Source organism: Petromyzon marinus, chromosome 83 (genome assembly GCF_048934315.1).
Source record: "Petromyzon marinus isolate PM22_M1 ecotype Great Lakes invasive population chromosome 83, UKy_Petmar_22M1.pri1.0, whole genome shotgun sequence".
NCBI classification, from domain to species: Eukaryota; Metazoa; Chordata; class Hyperoartia; order Petromyzontiformes; family Petromyzontidae; genus Petromyzon; species Petromyzon marinus.
Window position 1 is genome coordinate 1,357,389 of NC_133748.1, and position 18,859 is coordinate 1,376,247.

General features: G+C 54.4%; 1 protein-coding gene across 1 annotated transcript in view; it reads left to right on the plus strand.

Annotated features, from left to right (window-relative positions):
• Positions 1 to 18,859, plus strand: part of LOC142907817 (uncharacterized) — a 45,176-nt gene that overhangs the window by 7,464 nt on the left and 18,853 nt on the right. Inside the window, exons 3-4 of the mRNA XM_076057631.1 lie at positions 2,165 to 2,249; positions 3,964 to 4,135. Of these exons, the coding sequence (XP_075913746.1) occupies positions 2,165 to 2,249; positions 3,964 to 4,135 (257 nt within the window). The remainder of the gene's footprint in view (positions 1 to 2,164; positions 2,250 to 3,963; positions 4,136 to 18,859) is intronic.

An 18,859-nucleotide genomic window follows, 5' to 3' on the forward strand; every position in this document is an offset into this window, starting at 1 on the left:
ATGGGTCTCTATGTCGTGGTGAGTCTATGGGTCTCTGTGTGATGGTGAGTCTATGGGTCTCTGTGTGGTGGTGAGTCTATGGGTCTCTGTGGTGGTGATGAGTCTATGGGTCTCTGTGTGGTGATGAGTCTATGGGTCTCTGTGTGGTGATGAGTCTATGGGTCGCTGTGTGGTGGTGTGTCTATGGGTCTCTGTGTGGTGGTGAGTCTATGGGTCTCTGTGTGGTGGTGAGTCTATGGGTCTCTGTGTGGTAGTGAGTCAATGGGTCTCTGTGTGGTGGTGAGTCTATGGGTCTCTGTGTGGTGGTGAGTCTATGGGTCTCTGTGTGGTGGTGAGTCTATGGGTATCTGTGTGGTGGTGAGTCTATGGGTCTCTGTGTGGTGGTGAGTCTATGGCTCTCTGTGTGGTGGTGAGTCAATGGGTCTCTGTGTGGTGGTGAGTCAATGGGTCTCTGTGTGGTGGTGAGTCTATGGGTCTCTGTGTGGTGGTGAGTCTATGGGTCTCTGTGTGGTGGTGAGTCTATGGGTCTCTGTGTGGTGGTGAGTCTATGGGTCTCTGTGTGGTGGTGAGTCAATGGGTCTCTGTGTGGTCGTGAGTCTATGGGTCTCTGTGTGGTGATGAGTCTATGGGTTTCTGTGTGGTGGTGAGTCTATGGGTCTCTGTGTGGTGATGAGTCTATGCGTCTCTGTGTGATGATGAGTCTATGGGTCTCTGTGTGATGATGAGTCTATGGGTCTCTATGTGGTGGTGAGTCTATGGGTCTCTATGTGATGATGAGTCTATGGGTCTCTGTGTGGTGGTGAGTCTATGGGTCTCTGTGTGGTGATGAGTCTATGGGTCTCTGTGTGGTGGTGAGTCTATGGGTCTCTGTGTGGTGGTGAGTCTATGGGTCTCTGTGTGGTGGTGAGTCTATGGGTCTCTGTGTGGTGGTGAGTCTATTGGTCTCTATGTGATGATGAGTCTGTGGGTCTCTGTGTGGTGGTGAGTCTATGGGTCTCTATGTGATGATGAGTCTATGGGTCTCTGTGTGGTGGTGAGTCTATGGGTCTCTGTGTGGTGGTGAGTCTATGGGTCTCTATGTGATGATGAGTCTATGGGTCTCTATGTGGTTAAGAGTCTATGGGTCTCGGTGTGGTGATGAGTCTATGGGTCTCTGTGTGGTGGTGAGTCTATGGGTCTCTGTGTGGTGGTGAGTCTAATGGTCTCTGTGTGTGATGGTGAGTCTATGGGTCTCTGTGTGGTGGTGAGTCTATGGATCTTTATGTGATGATGAGTCTATGGGTCTCTGTGTGGTGGTGAGTCTATGGGTCTCTGTGTGGTGGTGAGTCTATGGGTCTCTATGTGATGATGAGTCTATGGGTCTCTGTGTGGTGATGATTCTATGGGTCTCTGTGTGGTGGTGAGTCTATGGGTCTCTGTGTGGTGGTGAGTCTATGGGTCTCTCTGTGATGATGAGTCTATGGGTCTCTATGTGATGATGAGTCTATGGGTCTCTGTGTGTTGGTGAGTCTATGGGTCTCTGTGTGGTGGTGAGTCTGTGGGTCTCTGTGTGGTGTTGATGATTCTATGGGTCTCTGTGTGGTGGTGAGTCTATGGGTCTCTGTGTGTGTGATGAGTCTATGGGTCTCTGTGTGGTGGTGAGTCTATGGGTCTCTGTGTGGTGATGAGTCTATGGGTCTCTGTGTAGTGGTGAGTCTCTCGGTCTCTGTGTGGTGGTGAGTCTATGGGTCTCTGTGTGATGGTGAGTCTATGGGTCTCTGTGTGATGATGAGTCTATGGGTCTCTGTGTGGTGATGAGTCTATGGGTCTCTGTGTGGTGATGAGTCTATGGGTCTCTGTGTGGTGGTGAGTCTATGGGTCTCTGTTTGGTCGTGAGTCTATGGGTCTCTGTGTGATGATGAGTCTATGGGTCTCTATGTGATGATGAGTCTATGGGTCTCTGTGTGATGGTGAGTCTATGGGTCTCTGTGTGATGATGAGTCTATGGGTCTCTATGTGATGATGAGTCTATGGGTCTCTGTGTGGTGATGAGTCTATGGGTCTCTATGTGATGATGAGTCTATGGGTCTCTGTGTGATGATGAGTCTATGGGTCTCTGTGTGATGATGAGTCTATGGGTCTCTGTGTGGTGATGAGTCTATGGGTCTCTGTGTGCCCAGCGCAGACTCCGTGACAAGGAGGCTGCAATAAGCGAGCTGGTCGCAGAAATTTCGTTGCTTGAGGAGACATCACACAGACAGCAGCAGCTGGTACAGTCCTCACCACCACACAGAGACCCATAGACTCATCACCACCACACAGAGACTCATAGACTCATCACACACAGAGACCCATAGACTCACCACCACACAGAGACCCATAGACTCATCATTACACACAGAGACCCATAGACTCACCACCACACAGAGAGACCCATAGACTCACCACCACACAGAGACCCATAGACTCATCATCACACAGAGACCCATAGACTCACCACCACACAGAGACCCATAGACTCATCACCACACAGAGACCCATAGACTCATCACCACCACACAGAGACCCATAGACTCACCACCACACAGAGAGACCCATAGACTCACCACCACACAGAGACCCATAGACTCATCATCACACAGAGACCCATAGACTCACCACCACACAGAGACCCATAGACTCACCACCACACAGAGACCTATAGACTCATCACCACCACACAGAGACCCATAGACTCACCACCACACATAGACCCATAGACTCATCACACACACGGAGACCCATAGACTCATCACCACACAGAAACCCATAGACTCACCTCCACACAGAGACCCATAGACTCACCACCACACAGAGACCCACAGACTCACCACCACACAGAGACCCATAGACTCACCACCACACAGAGACCCATGGACTCATCATCACACAGAGACCCACAGACTCACCACCACACAGAGACCCATAGACTCACCACCACACACAGAGACCCACAGACTCACTACCACACAGAGACCCATAGACTCATCACCACAGAGACCCATAGACTCATCACACACACAGAGACCCATAGACTCACCACCACACAGAGACCCATAGACTCATCACCACACAGAGACCCATAGACTCATCACCACACAGAGACCCATAGACTCATCACACACACAGAGACCCATAGACTCACCACCACACAGAGACCCATAGACTCACCACCACCACACAGAGACCCATAGACTCACCACCACCACACAGAGACCCATAGACTCACCACCACCACACAGAGACCCACAGACTCACCACCACCACCACACAGAGACCCACAGAATCACCACCACCACACAGAGACCCATATTCTCACCACCACCACACAGAGACCCATAGACTCACCACCACCACCACCACACAGAGACCCATAGACTCACCACCACCACACAGAGACCCACAGACTCACCACCACCACCACCACACAGAGACCCATAGACTCACCACCACCACACAGAGACCCATAGATTCATCACCACCATACAGAGACCCACAAACTCACCACTTCACCACACAGAGACCCACAGACTCACCACCACACAGAGACCCATAGACTCATCACCACCACACAGAGACCCATAGACTCACCACCACCACACAGAGACCCATAGACTCACCACCACACAGTGACCCATAGACTCATCACCACACAGAGACCCATAGACTCACCACCACACAGAGACCCACAGACTCACCACCACACAGAGACCCATAGACTCACCACCACACAGAGACCCACAGACTCACCACCACCACACAGAGACCCATAGACTCACCACCACCACCACCACACAGAGACCCACAGACTCACGACCACCACACAGAGACCCACAGACAGACTCACCACCACACAGAGACACATAGACTCACCACCACACAGAGACCCACAGACAGACTCACCACCACACAGAGACCCTCCACCCCCCACCGTGCCCTCCACAGAGCGAGAGGCTCAAACGCGAGCAGCTGGTTCACGTGGAGGCGGCCGTGAGTCAGCTGCTCGAGGTGGAGCAGCAGGCTCGGGGCTCCAGGCACGGACCCTCCCGGGAGGAGCTGGAGCACGCGGAGGAGGCGCTCAGAGGCGAAGTCCGACGCGGGGAGGTGGAGCTGCAAGGTGGTGCACTGCTTTCTGGTGCAGCAGCTATCTCTAGCGCTGTGACCGCCCCCCCCCCATCTCTAGCACTGTGACCCCCATCTCTAGCACTGTGACCCCCATCTCTAGCGCTGTGACCGCCCCCCATCTCTAGCACTGTGACCCCCATCTCTAGCACTGTGACCCCCATCTCTAGCACTGTGACCCCCATCTCTAACACTGTGACCCCCATCTCTAGCACTGTGACCCCCCCATCTCTAGCGCTGTGACCCCCCCATCTCTAGCACTATGACCCCCCCATCTCTAGCACTGTGACCCCCATCTCTAGCACTGTGACCCCCATCTCTAGCACTGTGACCCCGATCTCTAACACTGTGACCCCCATCTCTAACACTGTGACCCCCATCTCTAGCGCTGTGACCCCCATCTCTAGCACTGTGACCCCCCCATCTCTAGTACTGTGACCCCCCAATCTCTAGCACTGTGACCCCCATCTCTAGTGCTGTGACCCCCATCTCTAGCACTGTGACCCCCATCTCTAACACTGTGACCCCCATCTCTAACACTGTGACCCCCATCTCTAGCACTGTGACCCCCATCTCTAACGCTGTGACCCCCATCTCTAACGCTGTGACCCCCATCTCTAGCGCTGTGACCCCCCCCCCATCTCTAACACTGCGACCCCCATCTCTAGCGCTGTGACCCCCATCTCTAGCACTGTGACCCCCCCATCTCTAGCGCTGTGCCCCCCCCCAATCTCTAGCGCTGTGACCCCCCAATCTCTAGCGCTGTGACCCCCCCATCTCTAGCACTGTGACCCCCATCTCTAGCACTGTGACCCCCATCTCTAGCGCTGTGACCTCCATCTCTAGCGCTGTGACCCCCATCTCTAACACTGTGACCCCCCCCCCCATCTCTAACGCTGTGACCCCCATCTCTAGTACTGTGACCCCCCCATCTCTAGCGCTGTGACCCCCATCTCTAGCACATGTGACCCCCCATCTCTAACACTGTGACCCCCATCTCTAACACTGTGACCCCCATCTCTAGCACTGTGACCCCCATCTCTAGCACTGTGACCCCCATCTCTAGCGCTGTGACCCCCATCTCTAATGCTGTGACCCCCATCTCTAGCGCTGTGACCCCCATCTCTAGCACATGTGACCCCCCATCTCTAACACTGTGACCCCCATCTCTAACACTGTGACCCCCCCCCCATCTCTAACGCTGTGACCCCCATCTCTAGTACTGTGACCCCCCCATCTCTAGCGCTGTGACCCCCATCTCTAGCACATGTGACCCCCCATCTCTAACACTGTGACCCCCATCTCTAACACTGTGACCCCCATCTCTAGCACTGTGACCCCCATCTCTAGCACTGTGACCCCCATCTCTAGCGCTGTGACCCCCATCTCTAATGCTGTGACCCCCATCTCTAGCGCTGTGACCCCCATCTCTAGCACATGTGACCCCCCATCTCTAACACTGTGACCCCCATCTCTAACACTGTGACCCCCATCTCTAGCACTGTGACCCCCATCTCTAACACTGTGACCCCCATCTCCAACACTGTGACCCCCATCTCTGACACTGTGACCCCCCATCTCTAGCACTGTGACCCCCATCTCTAGCACTGTGACCCCCATCTCTAGCACTGTGACCCCCATCTCTAGCTTTGTGACCCCCATCTCTAGCACTGTGACCCCCATCTCTAGCTTTGTGACCCCCATCTCTAGCACTGTGACCCCAATCTCTAACACTGTGACCCCCATCTCTAACACTGTGACCCCCATCTCTAACACTGTGACCCCCATCTCTAACACTGTGACCCCCATCTCTAACACTGTGACCCCAATCTCTAACACTGTGAACCCCATCTCTAGCACTGTGACCCCATCTCTAACACTGTGACCCCCATCTCTAGCGCTGTGACCCCCCCCATCTCTAGCACTGTGACCCCCATCTCTAGCGCTGTGATCCCCATCTCTAACACTGTGACCCCCATCTCTAACACTGTGACCCCCATCTCTAGCACTGTGACCCCCATCTCTAACACTGTGACCCCCATCTCTAGCACATGTGACCCCCCATCTCTAACACTGTGACCCCCATCTCTAACACTGTGACCCCCATCTCTAACACTGTGACCCCCATCTCTAGCACTGTGACCCCCATCTCTAACACTGTGACCCCCATCTCCAACACTGTGACCCCCATCTCTAACACTGTGACCCCCCATCTCTAACACTGTGACCCCCATCTCTAACACTGTGACCCCCATCTCTAGCACTGTGACCCCCATCTCTAACACTGTGACCCCCATCTCTAACACTGTGACCCCCATCTCTAACACTGTGACCCCCATCTCTAACACTGTGACCCCCATCTCTAACACTGTGACCCATCTCTAACACTGTGACCCCCATCTCTAACACTGTGAGACCCATCTCTAGCACTGTGACCCCCATCTCTAACACTGACCCCCATCTCTAGCACTGTGACCCCCATCTCTAGCACTGTGACCCCCATCTCTAACTCTGTGACCCCCATCTCTAGCACTGTGACCCCCATCTCTAACACTGTGACCCCCATCTCTAACACTGTGACCCCCATCTCTAGCACTGTGACCCCCATCTCTAACACTGTGACCCCCATCTCTAACACTGTGACCCCCATCTCTAACACTGTGACCCCCATCTCTAACACTGTGACCCCCATCTCTAACACTGTGACCCATCTCTAACACTGTGACCCCCATCTCTAACACTGTGACCCCCCCATCTCTAACGCTGTGACCCCCATCTCTAACACTCTGATCCCCATCTCTAACACTGTGAGACCCATGTCTAACACTGACCCCCATCTCTAGCACTGTGACCCCCATCTCTAGCACTGTGACCCCCATCTCTAACTCTGTGACCCCCATCTCTAGCACTGTGACCCCCATCTCTAACACTGTGACCCCCATCTCTAACACTGTGACCCCAATCTCTAACACTGTGACCCCCATCTCTAACACTGTGACCCCCATCTCTAACACTGTGACTCCCCCATCTCTAACACTGTGACCCCCATCTCTAACACTGTGACCCCAATCTCTAACACTGTGAACCCCATCTCTAGCACTGTGACCCCATCTCTAGCACTGTGACCCCATCTCTAACACTGTGACCCCCATCTCTAGCGCTGTGACCCCCCCCATCTCTAGCACTGTGACCCCCATCTCTAGCGCTGTGATCCCCATCTCTAACACTGTGACCCCCATCTCTAACACTGTGACCCCCATCTCTAGCACTGTGACCCCCATCTCTAACACTGTGACCCCCATCTCTAGCACATGTGACCCCCCATCTCTAACACTGTGACCCCCATCTCTAGCACTGTGACCCCCATCTCTAACACTGACCCCCATCTCTAGCTCTGTGACCCCCATCTCTAGCACTGTGACCCCCATCTCTAACTCTGTGACCCCCATCTCTAGCACTGTGACCCCCATCTCTAACACTGTGACCCCCATCTCTAACACTGTGACCCCAATCTCTAACACTGTGACCCCCATCTCTAGCACTGTGACCCCCATCTCTAGCGCAGTGATCCCCATCTCTAGCACTGTGACCCCCATCTCTAGCGCTGTGACCCCCATCTCTAACACTGTGACCCCCATCTCTAACACTGTGACCCCCATCTCTAGCACTGTGACCCCCATCTCTAACACTGTGACCCCCATCTCTAGCACATGTGACCCCCCATCTCTAACACTGTGACCCCCATCTCTAACACTGTGACCCCCATCTCTAACACTGTGACCCCCATCTCTAGCACTGTGACCCCCATCTCTAACACTGTGACCCCCATCTCCAACACTGTGACCCCCATCTCTAACACTGTGACCCCCCATCTCTAACACTGTGACCCCCATCTCTAACACTGTTAGACCCATCTCTAACACTGTGACCCCCATCTCCAACACTGTGACCCCCATCTCTAACACTGTGACCCCCCATCTCCAACACTGTGACCCCCATCTCTAACACTGTTAGACCCATCTCTAACACTGTGACCCCCATCTCTAGCGCTGTGACCCCCCCATCTCTAACACTGTGACCCCCATCTCTAGCACTGTGACCCCCATCTCTAACGCTGTGACCCCCATCTCTAGCACTGTGACCCCCATCTCTAGCACTGCGACCCCCATCTCTAGCACTGTGACCCCCATCTCTAACACTGTGACCCCCCCATCTCTAACAATGTGACCCCCATCTCCAACACTGTGACCCCCCCATCTCTAACACTGTGACCCCCATCTCTAGCACTGTGACCCCCATCTCTAACACTGTGACCCCCATCTCCAACACTGTGACCCCCCCATCTCTAACACTGTGACCCCCATCTCTAGCACTGTGACCCCCATCTCTAACACTGTGACCCCATCTCTAACACTGTGACCCCCATCTCTAACACTGTGACCCATCTCTAACACTGTGACCCCCATCTCTAACACTGTGACCCCCCCATCTCTAACGCTGTGACCCCCATCTCTAACACTCTGACCCCCATCTCTAACACTGTGAGACCCATCTCTAACACTGACCCCCATCTCTAGCACTGTGACCCCCATCTCTAGCACTGTGACCCCCATCTCTAACTCTGTGACCCCCATCTCTAGCACTGTGACCCCCATCTCTAACACTGTGACCCCCATCTCTAACACTGTGACTCCCCCATCTCTAACACTGTGACCCCCATCTCTAACACTGTGACCCCAATCTCTAACACTGTGAACCCCATCTCTAGCACTGTGACCCCATCTCTAGCACTGTGACCCCATCTCTAACACTGTGACCCCCATCTCTAGCGCTGTGACCCCCCCCATCTCTAGCACTGTGACCCCCATCTCTAGCGCTGTGATCCCCATCTCTAGCACTGTGACCCCCATCTCTAGCGCTGTGACCCCCATCTCTAACACTGTGACCCCCATCTCTAGCGCTGTGACCCCCCCCATCTCTAGCACTGTGACCCCCATCTCTAACACTGTGACCCCCATCTCTAACACTGTGACCCCCATCTCTAGCACTGTGACCCCCATCTCTAACACTGTGACCCCCATCTCTAGCACATGTGACCCCCCATCTCTAACACTGTGACCCCCATCTCTAACACTGTGACCCCCATCTCTAACACTGTGACCCCCATCTCTAGCACTGTGACCCCCATCTCTAACACTGTGACCCCCATCTCCAACACTGTGACCCCCATCTCTAACACTGTGACCCCCCATCTCTAACACTGTGACCCCCATCTCTAACACTGTTAGACCCATCTCTAACACTGTGACCCCCATCTCCAACACTGTGACCCCCATCTCTAACACTGTGACCCCCCATCTCCAACACTGTGACCCCCATCTCTAACACTGTTAGACCCATCTCTAACACTGTGACCCCCATCTCTAGCACTGTGACCCCCTCATCTCTAGCACTGTGACCCCCCAATCTCTAGCACTGTGACCCCCATCTCTAGCACTGTGACCCCCATCTCTAACACTGTGACACCCATCTCTAACACTGACCCCCATCTCTAGCACTGTGACCCCCATCTCTAGCACTGTGACCCCCATCTCTAACTCTGTGACCCCCATCTCTAGCACTGTGACCCCCATCTCTAACACTGTGACCCCCATCTCTAACACTGTGACTCCCCCATCTCTAACACTGTGACCCCCATCTCTAACACTGTGACCCCAATCTCTAACACTGTGAACCCCATCTCTAGCACTGTGACCCCATCTCTAGCACTGTGACCCCATCTCTAACACTGTGACCCCCATCTCTAGCGCTGTGACCCCCCCCATCTCTAGCACTGTGACCCCCATCTCTAGCGCTGTGATCCCCATCTCTAGCACTGTGACCCCCATCTCTAGCGCTGTGACCCCCATCTCTAACACTGTGACCCCCATCTCTAGCGCTGTGACCCCCCCCATCTCTAGCACTGTGACCCCCATCTCTAACACTGTGACCCCCATCTCTAACACTGTGACCCCCATCTCTAGCACTGTGACCCCCATCTCTAACACTGTGACCCCCATCTCTAGCACATGTGACCCCCCATCTCTAACACTGTGACCCCCATCTCTAACACTGTGACCCCCATCTCTAACACTGTGACCCCCATCTCTAGCACTGTGACCCCCATCTCTAACACTGTGACCCCCATCTCCAACACTGTGACCCCCATCTCTAACACTGTGACCCCCCATCTCTAACACTGTGACCCCCATCTCTAACACTGTTAGACCCATCTCTAACACTGTGACCCCCATCTCCAACACTGTGACCCCCATCTCTAACACTGTGACCCCCCATCTCCAACACTGTGACCCCCATCTCTAACACTGTTAGACCCATCTCTAACACTGTGACCCCCATCTCTAGCACTGTGACCCCCATCTCTAACACTGTGACCCCCATCTCTAGCACTGTGACCCCCATCTCTAGCACTGTGACCCCCATCTCTAGCGCTGTGACCCCCATCTCTAGCACTGTGACCCCCATCTCTAGCACTGTGACCCCCATCTTTAGCACTGTGACCCCCATCTCTAGCACTGTGACCCCGATCTCTAACACTGTGATCCCCATCTCTAGCACTGTGACCCCCATCTCTAACACTGTGACCCCCATCTCTAACACTGTGACCCCCATCTCTAGCGCTGTGACCCCCATCTCTAGCACTGTGACCCCCCCATCTCTAGTACTGTGACCCCCCAATCTCTAGCACTGTGACCCCCATCTCTAGTGCTGTGACCCCCATCTCTAGCACTGTGACCCCCTCATCTCTAGCACTGTGACCCCCCAATCTCTAGCACTGTGACCCCCATCTCTAGCACTGTGACCCCCATCTCTAACACTGTGACCCCCATCTCTAACACTGTGACCCCCATCTCTAGCACTGTGACCCCCATCTCTAACGCTGTGACCCCCATCTCTAACGCTGTGACCCCCATCTCTAGCGCTGTGACCCCCCCCCCCCATCTCTAACACTGCGACCCCCATCTCTAGCGCTGTGACCCCCATCTCTAGCACTGTGACCCCCCCATCTCTAGCGCTGTGCCCCCCCCCAATCTCTAGCGCTGTGACCCCCCAATCTCTAGCGCTGTGACCCCCCCATCTCTAGCACTGTGACCCCCATCTCTAGCACTGTGACCCCCATCTCTAGCACTGTGACCCCCATCTCTGGCACTGTGACCCCCATCTCTAGCACTGTGACCCCCATCTCTAGCACTGTGACCCCCATCTCTAACACTGTGACCCCCATCTCTAACACTGTGACCCCCATCTCTGGCACTGTGACCCCCCCATCTCTAACACTGTGACCCCCATCTCTAGCCCTGTTACCCCCATCTCTAGCGCTGTGACCCCCATCTCTAACACTGTGACCCCCCCCCCCATCTCTAACGCTGTGACCCCCATCTCTAGTACTGTGACCCCCCCATCTCTAGCGCTGTGACCCCCATCTCTAGCACATGTGACCCCCCATCTCTAACACTGTGACCCCCATCTCTAACACTGTGACCCCCATCTCTAGCACTGTGACCCCCATCTCTAGCACTGTGACCCCCATCTCTAGCGCTGTGACCCCCATCTCTAATGCTGTGACCCCCATCTCTAGCGCTGTGACCCCCATCTCTAGCACATGTGACCCCCCATCTCTAACACTGTGACCCCCATCTCTAACACTGTGACCCCCATCTCTAGCACTGTGACCCCCATCTCTAACACTGTGACCCCCATCTCCAACACTGTGACCCCCATCTCTGACACTGTGACCCCCCATCTCTAGCACTGTGACCCCCATCTCTAGCACTGTGACCCCCATCTCTAGCACTGTGACCCCCATCTCTAGCTTTGTGACCCCCATCTCTAGCACTGTGACCCCCATCTCTAACACTGTGACCCTCATCTCTAGCACTGTGACCCCCATCTCTAGCGCTGTGATCCCCATCTCTAACACTGTGACCCCCATCTCTAGCGCTGTGACCCCCATCTCTAGCACTGTGACCCCCATCTCTAGCACTGTGACCCCCATCTCTATCACTGTGACCCCCATCTCTAGCACTGTGACCCCCATCTCTAACACTGTGACCCCCATCTCTAGCACTGTGACCCCCATCTCTAACACTGTGACCCCCATCTCTAACACTGTGACCCCCATCTCTAACACTGTGACCCCCATCTCTAACACTGTGACCCCCATCTCTAACACTGTGACCCATCTCTAACACTGTGACCCCCATCTCTAACACTGTGACTCCCCCATCTCTAACGCTGTGACCCCCATCTCTAACACTCTGATCCCCATCTCTAACACTGTGAGACCCATGTCTAACACTGACCCCCATCTCTAGCACTGTGACCCCCATCTCTAGCACTGTGACCCCCATCTCTAACTCTGTGACCCCCATCTCTAGCACTGTGACCCCCATCTCTAACACTGTGACCCCCATCTCTAACACTGTGACCCCAATCTCTAACACTGTGACCCCCATCTCTAACACTGTGACCCCCATCTCTAACACTGTGACTCCCCCATCTCTAACACTGTGACCCCCATCTCTAACACTGTGACCCCAATCTCTAACACTGTGACCCCCCATCTCTAACACTGTGACCCCCATCTCTAACACTGTGAACCCCATCTCTAGCACTGTGACCCCATCTCTAGCACTGTGACCCCCATCTCTAACACTGTGACCCCCATCTCTAGCGCTGTGACCCCCCCCATCTCTAGCACTGTGACCCCCATCTCTAGCGCTGTGATCCCCATCTCTAACACTGTGACCCCCATCTCTAACACTGTGACCCCCATCTCTAGCACTGTGACCCCCATCTCTAACACTGTGACCCCCATCTCTAGCACATGTGACCCCCCATCTCTAACACTGTGACCCCCATCTCTAACACTGTGACCCCCATCTCTAACACTGTGACCCCCATCTCTAGCACTGTGACCCCCATCTCTAACACTGTGACCCCCATCTCCAACACTGTGACCCCCATCTCTAACACTGTGACCCCCCATCTCTAACACTGTGACCCCCATCTCTAACACTGTGACCCCCATCTCTAGCACTGTGACCCCCATCTCTAACACTGTGACCCCCATCTCTAACACTGTGACCCCCATCTCTAACACTGTGACCCATCTCTAACACTGTGACCCCCATCTCTAACACTGTGACCCCCCCATCTCTAACGCTGTGACCCCCATCTCTAACACTCTGATCCCCATCTCTAACACTGTGAGACCCATGTCTAACACTGACCCCCATCTCTAGCACTGTGACCCCCATCTCTAGCACTGTGACCCCCATCTCTAACTCTGTGACCCCCATCTCTAGCACTGTGACCCCCATCTCTAACACTGTGACCCCCATCTCTAACACTGTGACCCCAATCTCTAACACTGTGACCCCCATCTCTAACACTGTGACCCCCATCTCTAACACTGTGACTCCCCCATCTCTAACACTGTGACCCCAATCTCTAACACTGTGAACCCCATCTCTAGCACTGTGACCCCATCTCTAGCACTGTGACCCCATCTCTAACACTGTGACCCCCATCTCTAGCGCTGTGACCCCCCCCATCTCTAGCACTGTGACCCCCATCTCTAGCGCTGTGATCCCCATCTCTAACACTGTGACCCCCATCTCTAACACTGTGACCCCCATCTCTAGCACTGTGACCCCCATCTCTAACACTGTGACCCCCATCTCTAGCACATGTGACCCCCCATCTCTAACACTGTGACCCCCATCTCTAGCACTGTGACCCCCATCTCTAACACTGACCCCCATCTCTAGCACTGTGACCCCCATCTCTAGCACTGTGACCCCCATCTCTAACTCTGTGACCCCCATCTCTAGCACTGTGACCCCCATCTCTAACACTGTGACCCCCATCTCTAACACTGTGACCCCAATCTCTAACACTGTGACCCCCATCTCTAGCACTGTGACCCCCATCTCTAGCGCTGTGATCCCCATCTCTAGCACTGTGACCCCCATCTCTAGCGCTGTGACCCCCATCTCTAACACTGTGACCCCCATCTCTAACACTGTGACCCCCATCTCTAGCACTGTGACCCCCATCTCTAACACTGTGACCCCCATCTCTAGCACATGTGACCCCCCATCTCTAACACTGTGACCCCCATCTCTAACACTGTGACCCCCATCTCTAACACTGTGACCCCCATCTCTAGCACTGTGACCCCCATCTCTAACACTGTGACCCCCATCTCCAACACTGTGACCCCCATCTCTAACACTGTGACCCCCCATCTCTAACACTGTGACCCCCATCTCTAACACTGTTAGACCCATCTCTAACACTGTGACCCCCATCTCCAACACTGTGACCCCCATCTCTAACACTGTGACCCCCCATCTCCAACACTGTGACCCCCATCTCTAACACTGTTAGACCCATCTCTAACACTGTGACCCCCATCTCTAGCGCTGTGACCCCCCCATCTCTAACACTGTGACCCCCATCTCTAGCACTGTGACCCCCATCTCTAACGCTGTGACCCCCATCTCTAGCACTGTGACCCCCATCTCTAGCACTGCGACCCCCATCTCTAGCACTGTGACCCCCATCTCTAACACTGTGACCCCCCCATCTCTAACAATGTGACCCCCATCTCCAACACTGTGACCCCCCCATCTCTAACACTGTGACCCCCATCTCTAGCACTGTGACCCCCATCTCTAACACTGTGACCCCCATCTCCAACACTGTGACCCCCCCATCTCTAACACTGTGACCCCCATCTCTAGCACTGTGACCCCCATCTCTAACACTGTGACCCCATCTCTAACACTGTGACCCCCATCTCTAACACTGTGACCCATCTCTAACACTGTGACCCCCATCTCTAACACTGTGACCCCCCCATCTCTAACGCTGTGACCCCCATCTCTAACACTCTGACCCCCATCTCTAACACTGTGAGACCCATCTCTAACACTGACCCCCATCTCTAGCACTGTGACCCCCATCTCTAGCACTGTGACCCCCATCTCTAACTCTGTGACCCCCATCTCTAGCACTGTGACCCCCATCTCTAACACTGTGACCCCCATCTCTAACACTGTGACCCCAATCTCTAACACTGTGACCCCCATCTCTAACACTGTGACCCCCATCTCTAACACTGTGACTCACCCATCTCTAACACTGTGACCCCCATCTCTAACACTGTGACCCCAATCTCTAACACTGTGAACCCCATCTCTAGCACTGTGACCCCATCTCTAGCACTGTGACCCCATCTCTAACACTGTGACCCCCATCTCTAGCGCTGTGACCCCCCCCATCTCTAGCACTGTGACCCCCATCTCTAGCGCTGTGATCCCCATCTCTAGCACTGTGACCCCCATCTCTAGCGCTGTGACCCCCATCTCTAACACTGTGACCCCCATCTCTAGCGCTGTGACCCCCCCCATCTCTAGCACTGTGACCCCCATCTCTAACACTGTGACCCCCATCTCTAACACTGTGACCCCCATCTCTAGCACTGTGACCCCCATCTCTAACACTGTGACCCCCATCTCTAGCACATGTGACCCCCCATCTCTAACACTGTGACCCCCATCTCTAACACTGTGACCCCCATCTCTAACACTGTGACCCCCATCTCTAGCACTGTGACCCCCATCTCTAACACTGTGACCCCCATCTCCAACACTGTGACCCCCATCTCTAACACTGGGACCCCCCATCTCTAACACTGTGACCCCCATCTCTAACACTGTTAGACCCATCTCTAACACTGTGACCCCCATCTCCAACACTGTGACCCCCATCTCTAACACTGTGACCCCCCATCTCCAACACTGTGACCCCCATCTCTAACACTGTTAGACCCATCTCTAACACTGTGACCCCCATCTCTAGCGCTGTGACCCCCCCATCTCTAACACTGTGACCCCCATCTCTAGCACTGCGACCCCCATCTCTAGCACTGTGACCCCCATCTCTAACACTGTGACCCCCCCATCTCTAACACTGTGACCCCCATCTCCAACACTGTGACCCCCCCATCTCTAACACTGTGACCCCCATCTCTAGCACTGTGACCCCCATCTCTAACACTGTGACCCCCATCTCTAACACTGTGACCCCCATCTCTAGCACTGTGACCCCCATCTCTAGCACTGTGACCCCCATCTCTAGCGCTGTGACCCCCATCTCTAATGCTGTGACCCCCATCTCTAGCGCTGTGACCCCCATCTCTAGCACATGTGACCCCCCATCTCTAACACTGTGACCCCCATCTCTAACACTGTGACCCCCATCTCTAGCACTGTGACCCCCATCTCTAGCACTGTGACCCCCATCTCTAGCGCTGTGACCCCCATCTCTAATGCTGTGACCCCCATCTCTAGCGCTGTGACCCCCATCTCTAGCACATGTGACCCCCCATCTCTAACACTGTGACCCCCATCTCTAACACTGTGACCCCCATCTCTAGCACTGTGACCCCCATCTCTAACACTGTGACCCCCATCTCCAACACTGTGACCCCCATCTCTGACACTGTGACCCCCCATCTCTAGCACTGTGACCCCCATCTCTAGCACTGTGACCCCCATCTCTAGCACTGTGACCCCCATCTCTAGCTTTGTGACCCCCATCTCTAGCACTGTGACCCCCATCTCTAACACTGTGACCCTCATCTCTAGCACTGTGACCCCCATCTCTAGCGCTGTGACCCCCATCTCTAACACTGTGACCCCCATCTCTAACACTGTGACCCCCATCTCTAACACTGTGACCCATCTCTAACACTGTGACCCCCATCTCTAACACTGTGACTCCCCCATCTCTAACGCTGTGACCCCCATCTCTAACACTCTGATCCCCATCTCTAACACTGTGAGACCCATGTCTAACACTGACCCCCATCTCTAGCACTGTGACCCCCATCTCTAGCACTGTGACCCCCATCTCTAACTCTGTGACCCCCATCTCTAGCACTGTGACCCCCATCTCTAACACTGTGACCCCCATCTCTAACACTGTGACCCCAATCTCTAACACTGTGACCCCCATCTCTAACACTGTGACCCCCATCTCTAACACTGTGACTCCCCCATCTCTAACACTGTGACCCCCATCTCTAACACTGTGACCCCAATCTCTAACACTGTGACCCCCCATCTCTAACACTGTGACCCCCATCTCTAACACTGTGAACCCCATCTCTAGCACTGTGACCCCATCTCTAGCACTGTGACCCCCATCTCTAACACTGTGACCCCCATCTCTAGCGCTGTGACCCCCCCCATCTCTAGCACTGTGACCCCCATCTCTAGCGCTGTGATCCCCATCTCTAACACTGTGACCCCCATCTCTAACACTGTGACCCCCATCTCTAGCACTGTGACCCCCATCTCTAACACTGTGACCCCCATCTCTAGCACATGTGACCCCCCATCTCTAACACTGTGACCCCCATCTCTAACACTGTGACCCCCATCTCTAACACTGTGACCCCCATCTCTAGCACTGTGACCCCCATCTCTAACACTGTGACCCCCATCTCCAACACTGTGACCCCCATCTCTAACACTGTGACCCCCCATCTCTAACACTGTGACCCCCATCTCTAACACTGTGACCCCCATCTCTAGCACTGTGACCCCCATCTCTAACACTGTGACCCCCATCTCTAACACTGTGACCCCCATCTCTAACACTGTGACCCATCTCTAACACTGTGACCCCCATCTCTAACACTGTGACCCCCCCATCTCTAACGCTGTGACCCCCATCTCTAACACTCTGATCCCCATCTCTAACACTGTGAGACCCATGTCTAACACTGACCCGCATCTCTAGCACTGTGACCCCCATCTCTAGCACTGTGACCCCCATCTCTAACTCTGTGACCCCCATCTCTAGCACTGTGACCCCCATCTCTAACACTGTGACCCCCATCTCTAACACTGTGACCCCAATCTCTAACACTGTGACCCCCATCTCTAACACTGTGACCCCCATCTCTAACACTGTGACTCCCCCATCTCTAACACTGTGACCCCAATCTCTAACACTGTGAACCCCATCTCTAGCACTGTGACCCCATCTCTAGCACTGTGACCCCATCTCTAACACTGTGACCCCCATCTCTAGCGCTGTGACCCCCCCCATCTCTAGCACTGTGACCCCCATCTCTAGCGCTGTGATCCCCATCTCTAACACTGTGACCCCCATCTCTAACACTGTGACCCCCATCTCTAGCACTGTGACCCCCATCTCTAACACTGTGACCCCCATCTCTAGCACATGTGACCCCCCATCTCTAACACTGTGACCCCCATCTCTAGCACTGTGACCCCCATCTCTAACACTGACCCCCATCTCTAGCACTGTGACCCCCATCTCTAGCACTGTGACCCCCATCTCTAACTCTGTGACCCCCATCTCTAGCACTGTGACCCCCATCTCTAACACTGTGACCCCCATCTCTAACACTGTGACCCCAATCTCTAACACTGTGACCCCCATCTCTAGCACTGTGACCCCCATCTCTAGCGCTGTGATCCCCATCTCTAGCACTGTGACCCCCATCTCTAGCGCTGTGACCCCCATCTCTAACACTGTGACCCCCATCTCTAACACTGTGACCCCCATCTCTAGCACTGTGACCCCCATCTCTAACACTGTGACCCCCATCTCT